The sequence below is a fragment of the Strongylocentrotus purpuratus genome, unplaced genomic scaffold (assembly GCF_000002235.5).
Source record: "Strongylocentrotus purpuratus isolate Spur 01 unplaced genomic scaffold, Spur_5.0 spur5_scaffold_14, whole genome shotgun sequence".
Classification (NCBI taxonomy): domain Eukaryota; kingdom Metazoa; phylum Echinodermata; class Echinoidea; order Camarodonta; family Strongylocentrotidae; genus Strongylocentrotus; species Strongylocentrotus purpuratus.
In genome coordinates, this window is record NW_022145599.1 from 857,805 (window position 1) to 885,321 (window position 27,517).

At 38.3% G+C, this 27,517-nt stretch overlaps 1 protein-coding gene and 1 long non-coding RNA gene across 7 annotated transcripts; one reads left to right on the plus strand and one right to left on the minus strand.

Moving 5' to 3' along the window:
• Positions 1 to 1,312: 1,312 nt before the first annotated feature.
• LOC580866 (serine/arginine-rich splicing factor 2) lies at positions 1,313 to 27,079 on the minus strand. Of its 6 annotated transcripts, none has more exons than XM_030983923.1 (4): positions 26,512 to 27,079; positions 4,988 to 5,017; positions 3,994 to 4,413; positions 1,313 to 2,563 (listed from the first exon to the last, which is right to left on the minus strand). In XM_030983923.1, the coding sequence occupies exons 1-3, from the start codon at positions 26,931 to 26,933 to the stop codon at positions 4,152 to 4,154; spliced, it is 714 nt and encodes a 237-aa protein (XP_030839783.1). In that variant the 5' UTR covers positions 26,934 to 27,079; the 3' UTR covers positions 1,313 to 2,563; positions 3,994 to 4,151. The 6 variants fall into 6 exon arrangements, with proteins under 6 accessions (XP_030839783.1, XP_785989.4, XP_011673459.1 ...); XM_030983922.1 differs by lacking the exons at positions 1,313 to 2,563; positions 3,994 to 4,413; positions 4,988 to 5,017 and adding exons at positions 14,257 to 15,823; positions 18,079 to 18,520; positions 19,102 to 19,131; XM_780896.5 differs by lacking the exons at positions 1,313 to 2,563; positions 26,512 to 27,079 and adding an exon at positions 6,972 to 7,500 and having other exon boundaries at positions 4,118 to 4,413.
• On the plus strand, positions 21,149 to 24,747 carry LOC115923423. Its single transcript, XR_004063873.1, has 2 exons — positions 21,149 to 21,366; positions 22,860 to 24,747. It is a non-coding gene; the product is annotated as an uncharacterized LOC115923423 (long non-coding RNA).
• Positions 27,080 to 27,517: the final 438 nt, after the last annotated feature.

The window sequence follows — 27,517 nt, forward strand, 5'->3', positions numbered from 1 at the left end:
TTAATCCCTTTCAATTTCGCTTTTTCATTTATTTTCTATGTTAAATTTTGTTTCATTTCTTAGGAACTGTAGCATCTTAAATAGGTGATTAATAACCCTTCTGTGGCTTATGGTAATAATGATTGATTTCCCTGTAATAAAATTGAATGGGTTCATAAATAATGAATTTGTAGGGAGAAAATAAAGAATGCAAACTCCTACCCATTTTGAATTCCTTCCCTCAAGTACTCCTTTTCAAACAACGTGTATTTCCCCTTCCTTTGACCAGGCGAGGATCCAGGATTTCTTAGGGGGGGGGGGGGGGGGGCCCAATTTTTTTTTTCTCCCGAGAATTATATCGCGCCGGTCGAAAAGTCGCTCAGTGGGGGGGGGGGGGGGGGTTAGTGAGCACTGTTTTTTTTTTTTTGCTCCCGAAAATTTGAAAATCGCTTAGTGGGGGGGGGGGGGGGGGGGGGGAAGTGAGCACACTTTTTTTTTTGGCCCTCGAAAATTAAAAAATTTGCACCCCCCCCCCCCCCCTCTTCATGTGATTTTACAAGGTTTTTTTCCTCCCTGGATCTGCCACTGCCTTTGACCCCATCTAAATGTCTTTTTGTATCACTCACAATTGACACTCGTCTCCTTGCTAGCTCAATCTTTCTTTATTTATAAAGACTCGTGTTTACCCCCCCCCCCCCCCTATATTCACATCCTCTTTTTTCCCCCCTCCATCTCGACTATTCTAAATTCATCCTTTTCTCTCTCTCCCTCTCTCTATGCTCTTGTTCCCACCATATATCGCCCAACAACCAATGCACCTCGTATATCACACCCCTCTCTCTCACACACACACACTATTTCCCCCTGATTATAACACTACTTTCTTCAATGCATCTGTAATAATTCCTAAGTTCTCCCTCTTCTTATATTGTCGCTTCCAATCTCTCTGTATAAGTACAACACTTCAACAAAATCTTTAATCTATTAAATACAAAAATCTCCAAATTCAGAGATCATTCAAAGTAATATATAAACCTCATAAGTTCCAGTTCTGATAACATGAATATAATTATTATATTAAGCCGCAACACATTATATGAATCAATCAACAATTTCTTCCAATTATCTGATTCCTTCCAATTTTCAAAAAGCTTTTGGATAGTTTATATTGTCACAAAGAAATGATTATTACTTCAAAGTGCTTGAATTAAAGAAATTGAAAACATTACTTAAAAAAATTACAAATAATGAGATTTGAGAACACCTAATACCGCATTTCCCTTTTAATTCTTAGATAACCTTCTTGAAAGAGTGACACATGACAACGATTTAGTTCAGGAGAGATGGGTGCTTTAATGGAGCTGGTTATTTAATATACTTGACAATGTACATACATGTATACAGTCAAACCTGTATATAGCAACCACCCAAGGGAAACACAAAAAGTGGTCCTTGTAGACAGGTGGTCAATAGACTGTACTAGTATCCCTGGTCCCAACTGACCATCAACTGTACAAATTTATACATTGTTTGGGACTATGATCAAGCATGTTTATTTAAACAAAAGGGTATTTATGTGTAATTTGGGTTTTAAATCCAATATGTGTGTGCACAACACTCCAGGCATGAAACCTTGTTCACTGTTCTATTACACTGCCTTTGAATACCAAAGAGTGAAACTTATAGGAGAAAAAAGTGTAAGGTGAGTCATTGTATGCACAGGGCCTGGAATGACCCCAAATTTGTATCAAATAAGCGTACAAATTCTTTCACAAATTTGGTACATACAAGTTTGTCAAGTTTTCAAACCATTTTAAAGTCACTGGGCATTGTAAGCAATTTTTAGTTTCTGCTTTTGGATTCCTGGAAAATTTCTGAAAATCACATGCTCTTTTTTTCTCCATGGACAAACAAAGAAATGAACAGTGCAAAAAAATAGTAAGGAAAAGGAATACTCTGTACATGTGTTACTTTCACAACCCAAATCACACCTTGCAAATTTGACAGCATTTAGATATTCATCTCGGTGCACATCTCTGTTGCTCTTGGAACTACGGTTTCCTTTAAGATTCCTCCAAACATAGGTCCAAAATTAAAGGCAGAAATGAATCTGCTTTTTCTTTCTTTCTTTCAAGATTTGGCTCTTTGATTTCACCTGCTTCTTCTCCCCTAGTGCCTGAAATTGGTGGCGCACAGCTTATCTGCTTAAGTGCCGTTCTGCACAGCTAACACGACAGCAAGCCCATTTTCTGCAATTTTGCTCTTGAATTTCTTCGCCAACACCACCAACTTCTTTCTCCTCCCCAGTGCCGTAAACAGAGCTCTGCACATGGCCGGTTACACGGCTTTCTTTCTACTGGTATACACAGCTAGCTGCACAGGGCCTGCTGCTACACAGCTACACTGATGTGCACCATACACGCACTGGAAACAGGCAGGCAGGCAGGCCATCAGACTGGACTGCACAAACTGACTACAGCAAACAGCTTTGCCTCTGACTGACTGCATCACCTTTAACTGCACATTCTAACACCCCCTTTTTACTGCACCAACCACCGCTATACTTTCAGGCAATAACTGGTGGCTATGTAAGAAGAAAACAATAAAAGGAATCAAGTGTTAGCATAAAAAAGAAGACTGGTATTCAATTTATACTACTAAATCACAAAGATCACAAAGGCTAGCTAATAAAACGAATGCAGAAGATTACACATAAACAAATTATCAAGCCTTCCAACCTATCAGATAGACCCACAAAGGCCACAATAGCTTGTTCTCGTCACTCCAACCCCCCACCCCCCCCCCCCCCTCAATAAAAAGAAGAAAACAAAAACTAAGAGCGGAATCTGCAGGGCCTCTGTATAGGTTCTAAACTATATTATATAACATACTGTGCTTAAAAGCATGGCTAGATTATACATCAGACAAGAATTAATAGAAATATGGTGACTCTGCTTACCAATAATGTACAGTACATCATTTTATAATTAATTATCAACATGAATTCTAAATACATCAGAGAAATTCTTAAGAAAAACAATGTTCACTGATTTAGGAAAACACCTCCTCCTTGAACAAATGAATGTTTATGTTGAGGAAAGAACAGCAATTAATGTACAATTATATCTGCTTTAACGTGAATAGACACAGAATTTTGAATGAAGCACTGTAATTACTCTTGTTTATGATCGATGTGATATTACTTGGGCACGTAAATGAGAACTCTGAAACATTTCACGCGAAATCCAAACATGCACTTTGTATATAACACTCTTTTGAACTAGTAAAGATTAAAATATTTATAAAAAGATAAACATGCATACAGTGTAGTTACTATCAGTCACAACTCACTAATACCATCTGTGGATGGAAACCAATTGAAAACGCATGTACATGTACATTGTAGATGCTGTCATACTTTGACAAGAGAAACAGAGAACAGACATAACAAAATGTAGCATGCAATATAAAGAATAAAAATGGACGCGCAAGAAATGTAAGAGATATGTAGAAATAGGCTTTCCTGAATGCTATATTCCACCCTCCCCCCAATAACATATCGGATGTCTGAGAAATTGTTTACAAATTTCTTTGAGCACAAGAATAATGCCAATGCTCACTAGACATGGACCTTGAAAATCTTCTAACATCAGCTTTGTTTCACACCTGTAGAGTGTAGACACATGTAAACCCAATATCAGGATTTGCAAATCAGAAGCAGATGTTACTTCCTCCACGGAATATATATTTGTTGTTCTTTTATCCTTTATAAAAGGCCAGCTAATTTCAGATCTAACAGAGCTCAAAATAGAGTAGATTGTATTTTTATTTGCATCTGATATTATGTGACTGGAGAAACAGAAAAGCAAAGTTAATGTATTGAAAAGAGGAATTGATAGCAAACAAAGATAAGGTGCAGTATTTATATTAAAATACACCTACAGCAATGACAAAAACAAATATATATTGAGCAATGACCACAATGAAAATGATGCAACCCTAACAAACATTTACCATTTATCTACTGCATCTATTCTGGAAGATACTGCAGAAGAAGCTTGTAACGGAAACTGAGTCTCCTCTTCACAGCAGACAGTCAAGACAGTCGATCACCCTTATCTTGGTATTTCAAAAATGATGGATGATGGCTTCCCCTATGAGCTGCAGTTAGTCTACTCTTCATCAGGCGATCTAGATCTGGAGCGAGAATCATCCCTATCCCGTCTCACTGGTGAATCCCTATCACGTCTCGCTGGCGAATCCCTATCACGTCTCGCTGGCGGTGAACCAGATTTTGAGTGGCGTGGAGATCTGGATCTGCTGTGTGACCTGCTTCGAGCCCTGCGAGGTGAAGGACTCCTAGACTTTGATCGGCTGCGGGAATGAGAGCGGGAATACGAGCGTCTGCGTCTGCGTGGGGATCGGGAACGGGACCTGTAATGAAGGGAAAAAAAGAAGGTTAATATGAATATGAATGTAAAAGTAAAATAATGACATGTACAGTTCATTCTAAATGAACATGTCAAATACCACCTTCATGTACATGTTGGTGTACCTGGAGGGCCAGTTCTTCAAACCGTCTCACATGATGAACATGAAGTCCATGGATATCTTCAAATTTAAAAGGGAAGTAACTTTATTGTATGATGCACGTCACTGAGTGGTTAATTCTCAATGAACATGTACCTTTAATGTACATGTACATCTACTGATTTCAAGAAACTGGCACCTCGGCACGTGAGAATTTGACAGAAATTATTAATACATTTTCAACTTTTTCATGTTCATTCATGCCTGATAATGTGACAAATATACTTTTGCAACACAAAACACCTAATATATGCAATAACCCATGGAAATCAAACTACATGTATGATCGCAAAAGTAAAATCAACAAAAACAATGCAAATGCAATGCATTTACAAAGGCATGTATTATCAATCATGAAGTCAGATCGATCATAATAAGCTTTTTGTGTATGTAGCTCTTTCTTATGATAACACATTACCTGTATCTTCCACGGGACCTTGATCTTGACCTGCAATATGAATAATAGGAGGAACAGTTAGCAGAGCTAATAATTAATGGAAGGCACCGTCTCAAACACCACACTTTGACGCATCAAAAGAGCCTGAAAATGAAGTTAATATGCAAGAGAATACATGATGTATGCACAAGTATGAATGTTCATATTTATTCTTTTTGGCAGTCCTTCTTAAAAAGAAAAAGGTCTTAATAGACTCCCTGTTTCTTTACTGATATATTTGGACACAAATACTACAGTATTAATTTCTTCTTAAATCCACCCACTAACATCTCGGCTGCGAAACGTCCCCACCCCCTCATTAAAGGGGGGATTATCCCCCCCCCCCAAGAAAATTTGAAAAGGTGCAACAAAAAGTGTAGACTATAGCAAATACTGACTATAAAAGACTACCGTATTATTAAAAGAACACACTTTGAGCAAGAGTGCAGCGTTCAGACTATTGGACTTATAAAAATGCAAAAATCTATTAAAGGTAATACAAAGTTTTGGTATGGGGTCATGAATTTGGTTCAAATGAACATATTGGAAGCATATGGGATCCTACAATATTCAGTGATCGTTGTCGGGGTTGAAATCGAGTCTAAAGTTATGGAATTGTAATAATAAACTCTTTATGTTGTATAGTTCCCTCTCAAGTTCAAGATATTAATTAAGCTATAAAACAATGTTTCTTGACTAAAATCGACCGATTAGCTATTCCCGTTTGGAAATTATATATCACAACTACATATTCTGAGATTTTCATGGTCGCAGCTACCATTGTACGGCCGTAGGCGCTATTTGAAATTTATCAAAATTTACCGGAGCACCGGTAAATTTTTATATTCAATTTTTCTCGAAAGCAGAAGTCTTTTAGGGGCTAAGTTTTCTAGTGCTTTTATTACATCCACAGGGGCATCCAAATATATCAAAATTGTAAAGAATCACTATCCACCAAATTTTCAAAATTTCCCAAAACTTTGTATTACCTTTAAGTTCTAGCTCGTTTGCTATTTCAATTCCTCAAAATGTACAGGTAAATATTTTAGAAAATCTCACATCCCCCCCCCCCCCCCCCCCCCCCCCCCGGTCATAAAAAGAATTCACCGCCCTGCTATGGCCGGCTTCTAATAATAATAATAATAATAATAGCCTAATAGTCCACTCCAAATTTTATTAAACCGAAACGGAAATTCTTTTTGCCCAATTGATCGTGAGCCCGGCAGCCACTAAGCAGCGCCAGATCGACGTTGCTCTATCCCTTATTGTTGAACGCCAAACAAGGCCAGGTAGCAACAACTCCCATCTTTTAACGTCTTTTGGTATGACGCTGCCGAGGTTTGAACCCAAGACCTCCCGGTTGCGAGGCGGACGCTCTACTGACTGAGCCAACACTCATAGTTTCTAGCTCTAAAGAGAGGAGCCGACCCTACCCAAATATCTCGATGCCTGAGTCACATAGAACTTTACGCATTGAGCTCTGTAAATTTAGAAAATGCACTCCCATTGGCCAATCCGCGGGATTCACTGCAAACTGTTACACCATACAATTGCAAAGCGTGAAGACAGTGGGTTGCGGGCCGCATGAAATTAGCGACCGTAATGATGAATTACTCACATGAATTTAATGATCTGAATTTAGTCATGCCCGCATGATTGAACAATTCACACGACTGATGAAGATTTAGTTGATTTTTGGCATGTTTTAAAAATAAAATCTCCAAGCTAGATTTACATGTATGTTACGGGTCCAACTCAGTACGATTCTGAATTAGTCTAGATCTAGATCTATTCTAGCGCCCCACAAATATTAGGTGCGGAATCTGCGGATACATCACATGGTCATGGGCTCCACTTCATACCGCTTTACAATACAGATCATCCTAAGTAAGAGTTATAAGCTAAGTTACAAGTAGATCTACAGGCAACACCGGCCATCGTCATTAATCGTCATACGCGTTATCACCTTCTTCTGCTACCCCCACCACCGTATCTTCCACCACCGTGGCCACCCTGGTACTGGTCGCGTCGTCCACCCCCTCCGTATCGGCTTCCTCGGGATTCTTGTGGTCGGCCATATCTTGCCATCTGGACCCTCAATTTTCGACCATCATACAGGTTACCGTCCATGGAATCCATTGCATCTTCAGCATCCCTCTTGTCCGGATATCGGACAAAAGCAAACCCTCTGCTCTCTCTTGAGAATTTATCGCGTGGAATGTAAATGTCCCCAACTTCGCCATATTTTTCGAAGCAGCGTCGTAGGTCTTCAGGTGTTGTGCGATATGTCAAATTGTCCACTTTCAGGGAAGTCATCCCTTCAATGTCTGGTGCTATTCGCCCATACGACATTTTGAGATTGTAGTTTGTTTGTTAATTAATATTGAATAAGCCGGATCGTATCAGATTTGATGGATTTTGTCCACTTTTCCGCAAGCAAAAAACAGGGTCCCTGTCGTGTACGTGCGCACCAAAACAAATCGTAGAATATATGTGACGTCATAATGGATTCACGCGCGCGCGGTACGTACGTACGTACGTAGTAGTACGGAACGCACTGACCTCTACAGAGGTCAGTGACGAAACGTCATCCAGTCTTTGGTGTCATGTGACAAATAGCGGGAATTCTAGGTTGGTGCTCGACTCGAGCGAGGGTTCAGAGGCAGTGGAGCGTCTTCCAATGTGGGGTGGGGGGGGGGGGGTGGGGGGGGGGGGGGGGGGGGGGGGGGGGGGGGGGGGGGGGGGTGGGGGGGGGGGCACCAACTAAAAAGGACACTTTCTGGAGAGAGTAAAAAGGGCACCTTCAAAGGGAAATCTCAATGAGGAAATATACAATTTTGTAGACATATATTGTGATTACATTATCAGGGATGATTTCAATATATTCGTTTCTCTTTATACACAAGATGTTGCTTAAGCATCGGAGCATCATACTTTGCATTTCGGTGTGATATGGTCTGAAAATTCATTTGTGAGCGAGCAAAGCGAGCTAAGAATTTTTTAAAAAGATATGTGAGGACGTAGTGAGAACAATTACATCTTATAAAGAGGAAAAATCCAGTCTTGATGGGGTTATATATAAGCGCATTCTCATATAACGGAAGACTGAAAAGACCTTTGATAAGGTAGGCCTACATGATTATATACGAGCAAGCGTAGCGAGCTTTGGGGAAATTGCTCTTTGTCGCTTGAAATTAGGGGCACGTTTAAATGATGAGAGGAATGAGGCATTTCTTACACCTAACAAAAAAAAAAAACACGCACCAGGGATGAAAAGGGATTTTTATGAGAATGGGAATTTGTCAACGGAACAGAGGCAGCCATCAGATTTTGACAGGGGAAATTATGTGAAGAGGGGCTTTTATGATAAAGGGATAGCTCCTTATTAGAAAGGGAAAAGGGAAAGGGTAATTATCGGAGGTGAAAAGGGGCACTTATCGCATCTGAAAAGGGGCACCGACCATACATAAAAATATACACTTATGAGAATGAAAAAGGGGCACTAATGATAAATGTGCAATTGTTGAAAGAAAGGCACCGATCAGATTTTAATAAGGGCATTTATCGGAGGTGAAAGGGGGCTTTTATTAGAACTGCACCTTCCATCCATACCATCAAGACTGCACTTAAGACCTACCTTTTTAAGAATTAATTATCATCATGCTTTGTTATCTATAATTTCAATTGAAATTGTATATGTCTACAACTTGTAATAATTATATGAATAAATGAACCATAATTGTTGTATCATTATTTATCTATTTAGTTACTGTATACTATTTTAGTTAAGATCTTGTCAGAATTTTTGTTTGATGATAGTTCAATAGTAGATGCATGTAATTAATTAAGCTTGTAATACAATGTAAAGCGCATAGAGACGTACCTTGTATAATGCGCTATATAAATATAACTTATTATTATATTATTATTTTATGAAAAGGGTGAAGTGGCTCTTATTAAACAGGAAAGGGGGCACATGTGAAAATATAAGGTGCGCTTATCCAAGTTAAAAATGGGGTAGTTATTAAAAGGGGAAGGGGCACTATTTACAAAGGAAAAGGGGAACCTCTCAGATTTGGATGGGGCTATTATCAGAGGTGAAGAGTGCGCTTATCAAAACTGAAAAGGGGCGCTTCTCATACCTGAAAAGGGGAACTTACTAGAGATTAAAAAGGGTACTTATGAGAATTGAAAATGGACACTTATTGGAAAGGAAAATAGGAAAGGAAAAGGGGTATGTCAAAATAAAAGGGGCACTTATCAGAGGTGAAAAGGGGGAAGGGGCACTTTTAAAAATTAATAAGGGCACTTTTCCTATAGGCACTTTTGGGGTACCTGAAAGAGGAGGGCACTGTTTTTTTTTTCTTCCATTTCTATAATTTTCTTTCTTTTGTTCCCCCACCCCCATCCTCCTAATCCCTTTCCTTCCCTCTTCTTTTCCTCTCTATCATCATGTTAAAAAACTGTCAACCAATTCAAAACTTGTCTTCAGACACGATGACATTTTTTTTCAAAATTTGCCTTCGATGATTAACTTACTCTGTTCACATTAATGTATATTTCATATGTCACATTTGTAGGTTTATTTGCATTTTTTTGTTTTGTTTAATATGTAACTGTTCATCACTGTTTTTTGTTTATTATAGCGCTTAGAGGCTTCTGTGGTATAATATGCGCATCATAAGCACTCGTTTTACTTATTATATTATTATCTTTCTTTTGTTTTCATTACTTGCAGGCTATAGCATCTCTGATCGGGTAATTGATCACCCTTATCGTAATTTTGATCGACTTCTTTATAATAACATCCAATGGGTCTGTATATAAAATCAGGGGCGGCGCCACAGGGGGGGGGGCAGCCACCCCCTATCATTTTGAAAAAAAGGGAAGAGGAAGGGAAGAAAAAAGAGAAAAAGGAGAAGGAAAAGGAAAGGAAAAGAAGGAGAAGAAACGAAAAGTAGAAGAAAAGAAAAGGAGGGGACGAGAAGGCGGAAGGCCAGAAAAAGAGAACCATATAACATATAAATTATGACGAAAGGGAGGGCGGGGGATTGAGAGGAGAAAAAAATAAAGATAGAGAAAATAAAGAAAAAGAGAGAAAAAGCAAGCTCAATCAGGTGATCATATTTAGACGCGTCATTAAAACATTCACATTACCGGAAGTTCAAACATGGCTTACGAAGAAAAACCTTTCACCATCCAACTGAAGAAAAAATAAATAAAATTAATCCCTTTTATCCCCTAAACCTTGTGGCTGATTATTCAATGGAAACGACAAATTCATCTATAACAACCTTTCTGAAAAATATGGTGACACCCCCCCCCCCCTGTTCTTGTTAGTTGAACTTAAGAATATTAATTTAGCAAAAAGTGTGCACCAAATCAAGCCATTTATTCATCAATTAAAAAAAAATCTTCAACTTCTGAGGGGGGCAAATCCCCCTTCAGATAATACGCACCAAAGCGAGCCATTTATACATCAATTAAAAAAAAAAAAATCTTCAACTCCCCCCTCAGACCCCCCCCCCCCCCCCCCCCCCCCCCCCCCCCCCCCCCCCCGTGTGGCGCGCCCATTCGCCCCTGAATAAAATATATGTTGTAAGCTCCCTCCCTCATTAGTCTCCCTTCCTTTGGCCCCATTCAGGTGTCTTTTTGTATCACTCGCACAAAAACACTATATCCATCTCCTTGCTAGCTCGATCTTTATCCATTTCATTTTTTGTAAATTTATGCTCCTCCTCTTCAGTCCTTTTCTCTCTCTTCATCATGCTCTCGTTCCTTTCATTTCTAATATTCCACAATTTATCTCGCCCCATAACCTGCGTTTTATGATGTCCGTATATATCGTACCGTTCCTCCCCCCCCCCCCCCAAAAAAAAAAACACCCCTCCCTCTCTCTATCAAACACACAGGCTCAAACACTATAATAAGAAAGTTTTTAATCTTTCAAAATTATGAAAATCGTGTAATCTTTGAGACATAATGGCAATGCAGTCGGACATTGTGATGTCATCATCCCCTCATAATTCACCACTGATCTAAATGAAAAAAGGCCCTCAACCTCAATTTTTCTGAATGTTAATGGAATATAGTAGACCTATCTCATATGGGGTGCTTGAAAGAACATGTTATCCGTGATATATGCTCGAGATAGGGATGAAGAAAATATATCTTTTGATAAAAATGGAACTAAATGACATTTCTTGCATTCAACAAAGGTTCAAATGTGAGAGGGTGTCATCATATTTAGAGATCGCGTTGCCAATTTGACACACAGAAGTATTTCGTGAAATATGTCATGCCTTTGTATTCAGTTCCAGATTTTCCATCGTCTTCAGGATCACTGGATTATACATAGTCTTATTAGATGGGTTTCTTATTTGACATTTCCAAAACGCTATTAACTGGAGTACATAAACATTTATTGCACATATGGTTTCAGACAGCCCGATATTTTTGTTCAATTCAAAATTAAATTGGGAAATTAAAGAAGATAACTGTACATACAATTGAGATCGTGTACTGATACTTTACAGCAAGAACAAGATTGGGGTGGATTCTGGGCACTGTTTAAACTTTAAAGGTACTATGTCCCTTTTGCAGCCAACCTCAAATGCTGTAGAACTTTGCAGGAATTATGAATATGTCATGTATGTCCTATCTGTGAAATTTAAACGTTAGCAGTTTCCTCATATTCAAATTATGCAAGGAAACCCGTTTACTTGCTAGACTTCACTGTCAGACACTATTGAGTGACTGACTGGCTTTTTTTCTTCTTTGGTAATAACTACATGAAAAGAGTTGTAAAGGGTACATGAGCATGTCTACATCAATAACCCACTTCTTGTGATGGCCAAGATTAAACTGATTGAATCTTTGCGCAGCATAAAATGTATGACCATTCGGTACAATTGTCTGAAAATCAAGACTATTACTTTTGGGCTCTATAGCCCTAAAGTCGATTTGACAACTAATAGTCGTTATTTTCCTACTTGAAGACATTTTCAAGCCCCACCTTTTTTAGGGAAGTTCTAAATAAGTATTATCTTTCAAATGCAGTTGGAATTTAACTTTTTCATTTTTTGGGCCTGCAAATGGGACATAGTCCCTTTAACAAAACCATCACAATAAAAATTTGCCGACAACCAACCGACAGGCGGGTCATTATTTTATAACACAAATTTCAGTAGAATTGTAAGGTGTTCTTATGACTGATGAATCGGATGTTCAAGGATGAAAAGTTAGTTTAGACAACAGACATACTTTAGAGTACATGGAAACTACTGTACCTGCTAAACTTGATTATATCTTTAGAGAATAAATGTAAAGGAGAACAGCTTACATTCCACTATTATGATTTGTTGTTGTTGTTGTTGTTCGAGCTACTAATGAGGTGTGGTGAGCTTCCTTTTTAATTGTTTCCTTTCATGGGAGGATAAAATGAAAAATTAAAGAAATCCTGTGGTGCATGTCCTGGTCGCACATATTTTTTTTTACACAACTGTCGAGTCATTTTCGCAAAAAAATCCTAGAAGTGCTCTGGTGAAAGCTAGAGTCTATAGTCATCAGCGCACTACATGTGCAAGCACATCTACACCCAGAGAGGGGAAGATGTTAGAAAAGGGAAAGGAAAGGAAAGAGAAGAGGATAAGTCGAAGGAAGAACATAGAAATACATAACGGAAGAGCCAAGAGGATGATAGATTCGGGTATAGACTAACTTTAGGAAAAACAAAGCACATAAAGGAGAAAAGGATTGAAGGAAAAACAAAGAAATAGATGACAAAGGAGAAAAGGATAGATAGAAGGAGAAACAAAGAAAAAGTAAAACGAAAGAGAAAAAGGATATAATAAAGGAGAACAAAGGAGAACTGAAGGATAGATTGAAGGAGAAACATAGTACATAACGAAGGAGAAAAGGATAGATTTAACGAGAAACAAAAATATAACGAGTATGTACACAAGTCATGTACAGCTCCAGCAATCCAAAAATACTGCCAAGGGTAATGTCTCTAGTCGTTTGCACAGTATTTTGACTGAACTGGATGCGTAAAAAAAAATATGCGCGTCCGCCTGGTCAAGCTTTGTATTTTCATTTCCATGAAAATTGAAAACCCATAGGAATAAATGCACTGTTAACTAATTGTTTACCATATTTCAGACATATAAGATTATAAATTGAATCACCCTGATCTTGGTCCAAGACCATATTAACCTTCTTACAACCTCAACAACTCCCCAAACTATAATGTACTGGACACGCCTATCTATAGGGAGATTGGCCATGAATGTTACTATCAAGGCATTCTTCTCTAAAGAGATTTCTTGAATAACCAGCCCCTTATCAATGTAATTTTTCTCTCCAAGATTAAAAATATGATAAATCAGTCCTTCAAGATCCTGGGTTTGCAGATTCTCCTTTTCAAAGCAATCTTTACTCAAGGCACATCTTGAAGAACTAATCTTCACACTTTTACACACCCAGATTACACATTCTTCTCATCATTTTTCTCTTAGGAATACTCCTTGTCACTTCACATCCTCAGATTATATATCCTTCTATTCACAGCATTCTTGCCCTCCAGAATAACCAACTCTTTAATTACAACCTAGGATTAGAGATCTCTCTGATTAGCTCACTCTCTCTGATTAGCTCACTCTTTTTGAATAACCACTCTTGTACATCCTGGGATTAGAGATCCTACTTCTTTTCAACACATTCTTTTCTCTCCAAGTCTCTATACCTTACTAGGCCGTAACAATGCTAGAATTACACATTCTTATTTTCAAAGAGTTATTCCCCCTCCATAGCCCCATGGGCACTTTTCATCCTAGATGAGACAACACATGAGATTGTTGTACATTGTTACTTTTTCAAAGCCCTTAACATCTGGTTACCCAAGTGACTAGAAGAACAAACTACTGTTAGTTGTTGAGATATAAGGCATGTTTATGCAAGATCATCGATCATATAAACATGATTGGTATAACATTACATTATCCTATTCAATGTAAATCTGGATGTAGATGAGGGTTGAAACTGACATGCAAATTGGTCATTTCATACATGCACACATAGGCTTTTGGACAGTTTACATGTATATTATCACAAAGAACTGATTATTTCAAAGTGCTTGAATTAAAGATTTTTTTTTTTAATGATATAAATATTGAGATTTCAGAACACCTAATGTAGTCATTACCCTTTTAATTCTTAGATTACCTTCTTGAAAGAGAGACACATGACAAGGATTTAGTTCAGGAGAGCTGGTTCTTTAATATACTTGACAATGTATATATACAGTCAAATCTGTATAGCGATGACCCAAGGGAAACACAAAAAGTGGTCATTGTAGACAGGTTCCCCGAGTACATGTTTCAATGAGAAACCATATTCAAGGGAAACAAAAAATGGGATCTTTGAAGACAGGTAGTCAACTAAAGCAGTATCAGCATGTTTATTTAAACAAAAAAGGGCATTTGTGTGTAATTTGGGTATTTAATCCAATATGAGTGTGCATCACACTCCAGGCATGAAGACTTGTTAACTGTTCTATTAAACTGCCTTTGAATACCAAAGAGTGTAACTTATAGGAGAAAAAAGTGTAGGGTGATTTATTGTATGAACACTTGCACAGGCCTGGAATAACCCCAAATTAGTATCAAATGAGCCTACAAATTCTTTTTAATTCATTTACAAATTTGGTACTTACAAAGTTTCAGTCAAGTTTTCAAAACAAGTCACAGGGCATTGTAAGCAATTTCGTTTCTGCTTTTGTATACATGTCTGGAAAATATCTGAAAATCACATGCCCTTTTCCTTAATCAAACAAAGAAATGATCAGCGCTAAAAATAGTAAGGAAAGGGAATACTCTGTATAGAGTGCTGAAGTGTGACGTCATCAAAAATAATGTCTGAATGTCGAAAACCAATTGAATATGTTAAGTATTGGCTGAGATATGATCATCTGCATAAAAACATTTCCAATAGGAACTCAGTGTTATATTGCTTTGGTTCATAACATTACAAGCCAGAGCAATATAACACTTGAGTTCCTTCCTATAGGACATCTATTTATTGAGATGGTCATATCTCAGCCAATGCTTAACATATTCAATTAGTATCCGACATTCTGACACAATTTCTGATGCTCTTTTGGAAAATGAAGAAAAAATTGAGAAATTCTAAAAATACATTTTTATGATGTCACAGCTTCGGTGTTACTTTCACAACCAAAATCACACCTCACAAATTTTGACAGCATTCAGATATTCATCTCATCAACTATGGTACTGTATTTCTTTTACAATTCCTCCAAACAAAGGTCCAAAATTAAAGGCAGAAATGAATTGATTTTTCTTTCTTCAAGATTTGGCTCTTTGATTTCACCTGCTTCTTCTCCCCTAGTGCCTGAAATTGGTGGCGCACAGCTTATCTGCTCAAGTGCCGTTCTGCACAGCTAACACGACAGCAAGCCCATTTTCTGCAATTTTGCTCTTGAATTTCTTCGCCAACACCACCAACTTCTTTCTCCTCCCCAGTGCCGTAAACAAAGCTCTGCACATGGCCGGTTACACAGCTTTCTTTCTACTGGTATACACAGCTAGCTGCACAGGGCCTGCTGCTACACAGCTACACTGATGTGCACCATACACGCACTGGAAACAGGCAGGCAGGCAGGCCATCAGACTGGACTGCACAAACTGACTACAGCAAACAGCTTTGCCTCTGACTGACTGCATCACCTTTAACTGCACATTCTAACACCCCCTTTTTACTGCACCAACCACCGCTATACTTTCAGGCAATAACTGGTGGCTATGTAAGAAGAAAACGATAAAAGGAATCAAGTGTTAGCATAAAAAAGAAGACTGGTATTTATTTTTTCCTATAACACCATAAAGGATAATACAACAATCAAAGGGGATTACCTGTTCACATTACAAATTTATCATGTCTTCCAACATTCATGTGTATCTGATTAATAAATAACTTTAAAAAGTTTCCTTTGGGGAGGGGGGCTATTGTATCGCAACAATATTTAGTCTGTATAACAGGGCCCAACATAAGCAGGGGTAATGGGGTATACATTAGTACCGGTAAACATTTTGAACCAGGAGTGAGGAGTAGACCCCACAAATATTATAAGTATTAAGTGGCCAAATGTGATAAGACCCACAATAGATTGTTCAAGACCCCCTCCCCCAAATGAAAACAACAAATTAAGTGTGGAATCCGCAGGGCCTATGTTTACCGGTAGGTTTTATTCTATATTATATAACATACTGTACTTAAACATGGCTGGATAATACATCCACCAAGATTTAATAGAAATATGGTGAATCCAAATACTCATAATGTACATTATTTTACATAAATAATTGCCATCAGGGATTCCAAGTCCAAGTTATACAACAGAGAAATTTGAATCTATTCAGAATAACAAAACTGTTGGGAAAAAACCTCCTGCTTGAACAAATTAACGAATTAGAGAGAAATCAATTAATGTACAGTTATATCTGCTGTAATGTGAAAAGACACAGATTTTTGATATATTTACATGGTAGCAGCAGGTTTCCTTATAAATGCAATAATGCATGCACTTTCAACAATACTCTAGTACAAAAAATCAAAGTCTCCTTCTGGAATTCTCATGAGCTATTTTGGTTTGCAAAACTTGTAAGTTGTTGTGTTTTTTGTACATTTAAATACCATGAGGCACTGTAATTACTCTTGTTCATGATCAGTGTGATATTAATTGGGCATGTACATTTAAATGAGAACTCTGAAACTTTTCACGCAAGATCCAAACATGCACTTCATATATAACACTGTTCTGAACTAGTAAAGATTAAAATGTTTATAAAAAGATAAACATGCATTGTTACACTCAGTCACTTATTCCATCTGTGGACGAAAACCTTTTGAAAACGCACTGTAAATGCCGTTATACTTTGACAAGAGAAACAGAAAACAGACATAACAAAATGTAGCATGCAATATAAAGAGTAACAAGGGATGCACGATAAATGTAAGAGATATAAAGAAATAGGCTTTTCCTAAAAATAGAAATTTCCAACCTTACCCCTTAATAAAAAATCTGATGCCCGAGGAATTAAAAAAAAAAATCTTTTAAGCACAAAGAATAATGCTTACTAGAAATGGACCTTGAAAATCTTCAACATCAGCTTTGTTTCACACTTGTAGAGTGTAGAAACATGTACACTACCGCTCAAAGGTTTTGGCACATTGGAAGTGTAAACCCAATATCAGGATTTGCAAATCAGAAGCAGATGCTACTTCCTCCACAGAATATATATTTGCTGTTCTTTGCCCTTTATAACAGGCCAGTTGATATCAAATCTAGCAGAGCTCAAATAGAGTAGATTGCATTTTTATTTGCATCTGATATTGCCACTTTGAGTTTGAAACAGACGTGAATGGAGAAACTGAAAAAGCAAAGTTAATGTATTGAAAAGAGGAATTCATAGCGAATGAAGATTAGGTGCAGTATTTAAAGGCCATCTGTACTAGTTTATAGGAGGGATTAGACCACCCTGCAAGGTCACTGGACAGGTGGTTATCTCATCAACTTGGCTCCCAATGGTCACCGATTAGGCATTGTTTTCTATATACATGTAGAGGGAGCAAAAAGCTACAAGTAGTACAGTGGGGTTAAAAAAAAAAACACCTACAGCAATAAGGCCAAATAACATAAATAACGTGTTTCTCTTCGGACTAAAAAAAAGGAGGAGGCAGGGCATTACTATTTACTATATTTAGCTATTTTTTTCCAAGATGGCTGCCATGCTGCTAATTATAGCTGGCCAGGCCTATTTATTTACAGATATTGTGCTATGGGAGTATACTGATGCAATCATGTATTCATGACGAAACAAATGATTTGTATCACTTTCGAAGCTATTTAAACAAAATGTATATCACAGGCTTTTTTTCTTATCTTATAAAAAAAGGAGGCAGACAGGGATGAGAAACACTTTGTTATTTGGCCTTACATAAACAAATATAAAATGACCAACAATGAAAATGATGCAACCTTAACAGGCATTTACCATTTATCTACTGCATCTATTCTGGAAGATACTGCAGAAGAATCTTCTAACGGAAACCGAGTCTCCATTTCATGGCAGAGAGTCAAGACAGTCAATCACCCTTATCTTGGTATTTCAAAAAAGGGATGACGGCTTTCCCTAAGAGCTGCAGTTAGTCTACTCTTCATCAGGCGATCTAGATCTGGAGCGAGAATCATCCCTATCACGTCTGACTGGCGAATCCCTATCGCGTCTCATTGGTGAATCCCTATCACGTCTCGCTGGTGAATCCCTATCACGTCTCGCTGGCGGTGAACCAGATTTGGAGTGGCGTGGAGATCTGGATCTGCTGTGTGACCTGCTTCGAGCCCTGCGAGGTGAAGGACTCCTAGACTTTGATCGGCTGCGGGAATGAGAGCGGGAATACGAGCGTCTGCGTCTGCGTGGGGATCGGGAACGGGACCTATAATGAAGAGGAAAAAGAAGGTTAATATGAATTCACTACCTCAAACTTACAAGTAAAAGATTTACACTTCATTTCACGTGTCAAATATCACCTACTGGTACATGTACCTGTAGGGCCAGTTTTTGAAACCATCTCACTGTCTCACATGTATTTGTGTACAAGTCCATGGACATCTTCAAGTTGGAAAAGGGCATTAACATTTTAGTATGATGCACTTCACTGGGATGTTTATTCACCATGAACTTGGACATACATGGACATGTAAAATGATTTTGAGAAAGTGACCCGTAGGCACGTGAGAATTCAACAGAAATTGTGAATTCCATTTACACCTTTTCTTGCTGTTTGCCTATTAATGTGAAATACATTATTTTGCAACAAAAAACAATGATGCAATAAACCATGGTAATCCAAGTCTGATAGCAAAAGTAAAAAGCTTGTATACATGTACATGCATGTAGCTGCTAAATCAACTAACACACTGCAATATAAATGAAGCATTTTCGATCAGGAAGGAAGTCAGATCGATCATAATAAGCTTTTTGTGTATGTAGCCCTTTCTTATGATAACACATTACCTGTATCTTCCACGGGACCTTGATCTTGACCTGCAATATGAATAATAGGAGGAACAGTTAGCAGAGCTAATAATTAATGGAAGGCACCGTCTCAAACACCACACTTTGACGCATCAAAAGAGCCTGAAAATGAAATTAATATGCAAGAAAATACATATGCACAAAGTATGAATATATATATTTATTATTTTTGGCTTTACCAGATCTATACAAAACCCACAATTTTCCAGATAAAATGATTATGAAGAAAAACTGTGATAACGCCATTATGAACGTGTAGCTCGCACACAGTTTTTCCTTCATAATCATTTTGCCTTCGGCGTAGACTAGAAGGGATGAGATTTAGATGACGTCATGCGCAGCGAGAATTAAAATACGTCTTGCAAGATTTTCAACATGGATTTCGATTTTGACCCATAATTTCCTAAAAAGGGACCATTACACGGATTATTTCAGTCACATGTTGGTAAGTGGAACCGATTTATTTTGGCGTAGGCCTAATTTTGAATAATCAATGCATTGGATACGCACGAGGTAAAATGACATTTTGGGGGATTTTCGGGACATAAAAATATGGCCATAAATGGCTGTGGCTTAGCAAGGGAATGCGTTTAAACGGTTTCCGTCTCTAAAAAGAGAGCCGACCCTACCCCAATAAGAGGTTAACGAACGAAAGAGACAGAAAATCCGGTCTAGGGCTAGGCCTGGTCTAGACCGAATTTTTCTGTCTCTTTCGTTAGTTAGCCTCTGATTTGGGTAAGGTCGGCTCTCTCTTTAGAGACAGAACAGCCCTATACGCTGTAGTGGACGCGCGTTTGTGTAAAGAAACGTTACACAAAACTTGGCCAAGCTTAATCCCTAATTTTGATATTTTACCGGATGCATATCCGATGTATTTAATTTATACTGCTAAATTAGGTAGGCCTACATGCTCAACTACTTCGGCTCCACTTACCAACTTGACTACTTGAATCCGTTTAATGGTCCCTTTTCAGGAAATTATGGGTCAAGATCGACATCCATGAAGAAAATCTTGCAGCCGTTGTTGTTGTTGTTTTAATTTTTAGGCGTTTTTCATTCAGAAGTGAATATTTACGCCTCTTCTCTCAGGATTTTTATTCCTTTAAAATTAGATTTACTTTTTTTGATATATAGACTCTAGATGTGGATAAATTGGATTTTTAAAAGCTAAACTTTTATTTAATGATGAAGAATTCAGTGGCTGGCGAGCAAAAGGCTTATCGGCTATATAGGACGCCCAAGGACCAACTCGGACACGGTTCTCATCTCTTCTCATCTCGTGTGTGTGTGTACATGTATGTGTGTGTAATTGGGTTTTTACAGACGTGTATCAATCAGATATGATTATTTACGTCTGGGGACCGACCTTTAACGTCACCATCCAAAAGACGTGACTCAGTTTCGAACCTGCGCTCTCGGCTGAATTAGTTTGTAACTTCCACTGTTAGCTGGATTACAGGCGCACGCCACAACGCCTAGTTCTCTCTCGTCTCATCTCTTCTAGTCTACGCGCAAGGCAAAATGATTATGAAGAAAAAACTTATTACGAACTTGTAGCTTCTAGTCAACGCGCAAGGCAAAATGATTATCGGTAGGCATCATCTAGAGTAAAGTAGCCCGTTTTCGGCCACTTAAGACAAAATCCTATTTTTAGGACTCTTTACTTCCTATTTATTATCATTTCTTGTTCAAATCATGAAGCAAATATTATTATTATTTACACAAAAAAAGAATCCCAGAAAAAAATCACGAATTGCCATGACAATATCCATTTCAATTTTCACTGTTTTGGAGCCCGTTATCGGCCGAGCGTTTCAGTTTACGGCCGCATGTACAAAGTCAATAGGAAGCGCTCGCGCGCGCCGTGCGTTTCCGCGCTTATGTACAGCACAAGCGGGCGGAGCAGGTATCCCACGCCGGAGCTCCCTGGTGCTCGCCTGGCCGAAGACGGGCACAGCGGTGATCGGAAGTTGGAATCTGAATTAGATAGAGATATCGTGTGTGCGTCGCGGTGTGCGGCTGCATCATAGAGATATATACTTAATAACACTAGAGGGCGTACTCGCTCAAATTGCTGTGTGGACCTGGAGCTGTGGCCGCCATTACTAAGGAGGGCAGAAAAACGAACGACCCAACAAGATACTGTGCACAACATACGTGGAAAAAATTGGAGAAGCCAGGTTCGTGCGTTGCATTTGGATGTTCGAACCGAAGAAAGAAAGGGAACTGCATAATATTTCACAAGTAAGTTCTTCTTAATGTTATGTTGATTAATAAGGAGATTTTAGAGCTAAAAATGTAGTTTATGCAGTGACTGTAGTCTGTACCCGGGTTGTCTCATGATGACAAGCCACCGCAGCTCCTGCAGCAGCGGAGCGCGCCAGTCCACGCCCGCCGGGCTGGGGCAGGCATGGGTTAAGGTTCTGGGGATGGTGATGGGAAAATTCTGCTGCGCTGGAGTCGCTCGCAACTCCAAGAGCCAGAGAGTCCAACTCGGAAATATAACTCCATGAGCTTGATTCTATTAAAGAAAAGTCTAGAATAAAACGATACAATTAATTTTATCTTATCTAATTTCAAGATAAAAATCAAATGTCAACTTCTTTAGATCTAGATCTATATTTTAACTATATTAGACTAGACTCTAGATCTAAGTTAGATCTAGACCGAATTTTCCGTCTCTTTCGTTCGTTAGCCTCTTATTGGGGTAGGGTCGGCCGGCTCTCTCTTTAGAGACGGAAGCCGTTTATACACATGTCCTTGCTAACGCCACGGCCAGTCCTGGTCGTAGCGTTTTGCCCCCAAAATCCCCCAAAATGTCATTTTACCTCGAGCATGTTATATTGTAAATTAGGCCTAGGCTATAATAAATCAGTTCCACTTACCAACTTGACTGAAATATCAGTTTAATAGTCCCTTTTTAGGAAATTATGGGTCAAAATCGAAATCCATTTTGAAAATCTTTTTCAACATGGATTCCGATTTTGACCCATAATTTCCTAAAAAGGGACTATTAAACTGATTATTTCAGTCAAGTTGGTAAGTGGAACTGATTTATTATAGCCTAGGCCTAATTTACAATATAACATGCTCGAGGTAAAATGACATTTTGGGGGATTTTGGGGGCAAAACGCTACGACCAGGACTGGCCGTGGCGTGAGCAAGGACATGTGTATAAACGGCTTCCGTCTCTAAAGAGAGAGCCGACCCTACCCCAATAAGAGGCTAACGAACGAAAGAGACGGAAAATTCGGTCTAAGTTAGATCTAGACTCTAGATCTAAACTCTACTCTCTAATTTCTAAAGCCCGAAAGGCAAAGCCAGGTTAGACAGATATAACCATCTGATATGGGTCACTTCTTTAATAAAACTGACATTTGTTGACATTCCCCATAATATAATCAGAGGTCTAGTGGAGCCAGACGCAGTCTCAGTAGAACAACCGACGATATAGAGAGACTGAAGCTTTTGGTCTAAGCCAGGCTAGCCTGCCAAATTTCACATCACAGGAGTTATCCAACTAGGCTAGGCTAGCCTAAAAATCCCACCGCACACTACACTATTTCTATCAAATTTGCTTATGACTTGCTGACATCATTATTATTTTATTTATTTGGCTGGAAGCTGCTTTCAGTTTCAGTCTTAAAAATCACATGAAATAGCATGAATAGTAGAACAATTGTCATGTTATGAGAAAAAACTCATTATTGTTTCCATTTGCTTTTATTGTAATGCAGGAATACACCCAAGAGAGGAAAGGATGTTACACACCACATCTCATTCTTAGAGCTGTGCCTACTGTCTTTCCTGGACATCCTCCCTATAAACAAGACTCCCAGCAAAACCATGTACAACATCCAAAAGTGTTCCCGTGCCTCCAAAGAAACCCTATGACATTACAAAAGAACATGACTATTCTTTTTCTGTCTGAGTTGATTAGAAACTGAATATAACCAGACAGCAAGTGCAAGATGCCAAGAAACAGCTTAAAGTGGTGAAACAAGGTAAACAGGAGAGATGGAAAAACCAGGACTCTCTTGCAGGAAGTCCACGAAAGCAAGCTCATTAGCCAGGATCAGCTTGACCTACTTCAACACAACTTTGGAGAGAACGCATTTTCAGGAAAAACAAAACAAAACATAGAACTTCATTCGTACAAACTACAAAGACAGATCGGTCTTTTATATTTTGCCTCTTGTCTGCATAGCTTATCCACTGGATGATTGACTGTGAAGCCGTTTAAAACTGGAGAGAGCTTTCAATAATCTTTTAAAAAAACAGAACAATCTGAGACTTTTGTTCTGTGTAATGAAATAAAATTTTGGGGACACATTGTGACAGTTGCACAACCTAACCATAATTTTCTGTTTGTTAACTTTACACGAAGGCAAACTAAAGTGGAACTTAGAAGAGTTGATTAAATTAGGGGTTAAACAAAATGTACTTGAATTTTGAGTTGTTGTGAGGTACACTGTATTTGAATATTTACTCTATAAGCTTCATGATTGTACCTGCTGTATCTGATTCAGTTGCTATAATTCGTCCCTATTTTCAGGAAGTGACGGTAGTGAGGAAAATCGTAACGCAAAGTGAATGCATTTTTTTTCACTACCGTCACTTCGTGAAAACAGCGACAAATTTTTGCAAATTATTTGCACTCTACATGTGCTTTGATTCTGCAGGTACAGTATGGATAACCTGAGATAAACATGTAGACCTTTTCTATAACATTGTCTGGATTGCTCTCAAACAAGTGATTTACATCATTAAAGATGAAAAGCAAGAAATTCACATCAAGTGAGCCCATTTTTAATTAACGAGAAGAATTCACAGATGTGTGGCAATTGAAAAGCCTGTGTAATGCACACCATATACACACCCATAGATCGTTTTGTACATAGGTTTGAATTTTGTTCCAAAATGGAAAACTGCTTTTGAAGAGATTTGATAACAGAAAAATTATATGGAATAATGTCACTAGATGTAAACCCATAAGATTGTGCACTCTTTGGCTTGTTGTATCTACTGTGTACATTTGAGGGTAATCAGTTTCAAATTTATTATTACACCTGATGAATAATGATGTCAAAAGACCATGTTACTATGAGGTTTCACTGAATAGTGTAGTGCAGTATCCTGAGATGTAAGTCTCTTCAATTATAGTTCTTCATAGCAATACAGGTGACTTGGAATATATATGTTCAATTACTATTTCTGGTTTGCATTTATTACTCGATGTATTATTTGTAAATGTGACGCGCCTGCGTGCGCTTGGAGCCAAGACTAGTTAATAAAGTGTTCGTTATAGCTGACATCTTGACACATAGACATTGGCCTCCTGACATTTATGTTTTGGGAGTTATTGTGGTGGTTTTGGGATGTGTAATGCTTGTCTTTGGTGGCGAATCAATTTGTTGTGGTTGTGTTGCCTATGATCCGTGACAGTAAATTTGGGGCTAAAATCTGAGGTGTTGTTTTTGCAATGTTTGTCTTTTCAATTGTGATGTATTATTGCAGTATATATGTCCGATAAAATGTCAAAACTTAAATGCCTATGCTGTAGAATATCAACACACGTGTGCCGTGTGGTAATAAAAGGTTCATTTATTCATTTTTTTCTTCAAATTTAATTATAAGTTTATTCTCTAAAACTGGTTGATGAAGAAAATAAGAAATACACTGTATCAAGGAGAATATTATTTATGGAGAAAAAAAGTGGTGTGAATAAATAATTATTACATCAATGATCAGCTGTTTTTAAAGAATATTCATATATATTTATAGTGAACTGTAAAAAATTGAATTACTCTTTCAGACAAAAATAGAGATTTTATAGAGAATGGGTGAAAGACATAAGGTGTGAATTTGATATAAAATGAGTGAGAGAAGAAGAAAAAGAATGTTTGGATGGATGGATGAATGATTGGATGAGTAAATAACATAATTTTTTAAAATAAATGTGTAGGCCTATAATTCTTTCCTTCCCCCTCTTCCTATCTTCAGTATCGTCCTTTATCTGCATTTCCATTATCTACCTATCCTTCTATATTATATCTATCTATCCATCTATTTATGTGTCTAGCTATCTACATACCCATCTCTATCCCAAATCTATAAGTATCAATCTGTTTATAATAGTCATAAACATAAAATGAATATATTACCTTTAAAGCATTTTAAATCAATAAACCCTGGCTCTCATAATAACTGAATTAGAAAGACATTGGCCCCCGGCATTGGCCCTGTAGCATAAAACTTTGTTTAATATCATGACATAAATATCAAATACAAGTCCCAAATGCTTGATTCTGATTGGTTGAAAGCCAAGTAATATTTAATGTCATAATATCGCAGTTTTATATTGACAAAGAGGAAGAAAAATTGAAGATATACTGAAATATAAATAGCTTTTTGTCCCTTTTACCTCACCATAACATCCGTAATTAATCTTGACCTACACCAGATACCATGACTGAGGCATGAGTAGGGTTCATGCATTATGCAAAATACCACAATTATAACGTTTCATACTCGAAAACCGATAAATCAACCCGAAAAATGAAGCTTCACATTGCATATCAGTAGCACAGTTTCGAAGGGAACATCCGGGTATTTCTCGAAGTTGTGCCCTCCTTAGTAATGGCGGACCGCGCTCCATGCGCGCACAGAGCTTTGAACGGGCGCGTATGACGAGTCCGCACTCTAGCCTTATTAAGTATATATCTCTATGGGCTGCATTGATTTAATACATGCGATGACATACTTTTGAGCTTGCGACTAGCACAAAATCGGGCTTTAAATCTGAAAAATACTTGAAATAAAGCTCATTTTATGGTACCCATATTTCTTACAGACACGCGTAAGATACTCGATTTTTCAGATTTGGGTAGCGGGACCGGCGATTACATCGCTAAAATGTGATATTTTAGGATATATTTTCCATTGCAAATGTGGTTCTTCAGTGACACTGGCATGGTATGGTATGTGTGGGATAGATCTATGTGTTAATCTGTTATGCTATTATGCGATGTATTTTAGAGTGATTTTACCTTGTATCCAACCAATCGGCCGAAAACGGGAGCTGGCCGATTACGGGCTCCTTTACTCTACCTATAGTCTAAAGGAAAAACTGTGATTACTAACTCGTAGCTCGTGCAATAAACCTATCGTTTTAATGCCTTGATTCTTGAAATACTCTCTGTAATTCAGATAATATCACCCATATCGGAATAAAAAAACATCAATTTCAACATAGGGTCTAGGCCTACATAGTCTAGGTCTAAATTAGAATCTAGGTCAGTAGGTGCATAATACATCGGGCTTCCCTTCATTCATACAACACTAGAATAGTACAGGCAACACCATCGTCATAATATTACGCGTCATCACCTTCTTCTGCTGCCACCTCCTCCACCACCGTATCTCCCACCACCACCACCACCGTAGCCACCCTGGTACTGGTCGCGTCGTCCACCACCTCCGTATCGGCTTCCTCCTCCTCCGTATCGGCTTCCTCGGGATTCTTGTGGTCGGCCATATCTTGCCATCTGGACCCTCAATTTCCGACCATCATATAGGTTACCGTCCATAGAATCCATTGCATCTTCAGCGTCCCTCTTGTCCGGATATCGGACAAAAGCAAACCCTCTGCTCTCTCTTGAGAATTTATCGCGTGGAATGTAAATGTCCCCAACTTCGCCATATTTTTCGAAGCAGCGTCGTAGGTCTTCAGGTGTCGTGCTATATGTCAAATTGTCCACTTTCAGGGAAGTCATCCCTTCAATGTCTGGTGCTATTCGTCCATACGACATTTTGAGATTGTAGATTGTTTGTTAATTAATACCAAAAAAGCCGGATCGTGTTAGATTTCATGGATTTGGTCCGCTTTTCCGCTAGCGAATGGCGTACAGGATTCTTGATTATGCACAGTTAAGTTCCAACAACGCGTTATACACTACAATGCGTGCGTGAGGTCAAGTACTATAGTATCTTTGACGCGCGCGTACGTACGTACGTACGGAGAGTGTCATGTGACAAAATAGCGGGAATAGCCGCATCCATTGAGGCATATCTTCTTCTTGTGTTCTTGTCATCTTCTTGTCCTTCGTGTTAACCGCAATTTGCAAATAGGCCTGTATAATCAGGGATTTTTAGCATGCCTCACAATGCACAAAAAGTATGTCCGGCCTCAAAAAACCCAAACAGGCAACAGCTACTATAACCGCCATATATTATTTTATTTCCTTTTTTAAATCGTTTCTTTTAACTGTTGCGCGCATTTTTTTTTTTTATAATATAATTATATTTTCATAGCCAAAAAAGAAAAGAATCGTTTCTCTCGACCCGCTCCTTAATTTCCTTTCCTGAATTGTCCTTTTCTGTAATTTCCTTTTTG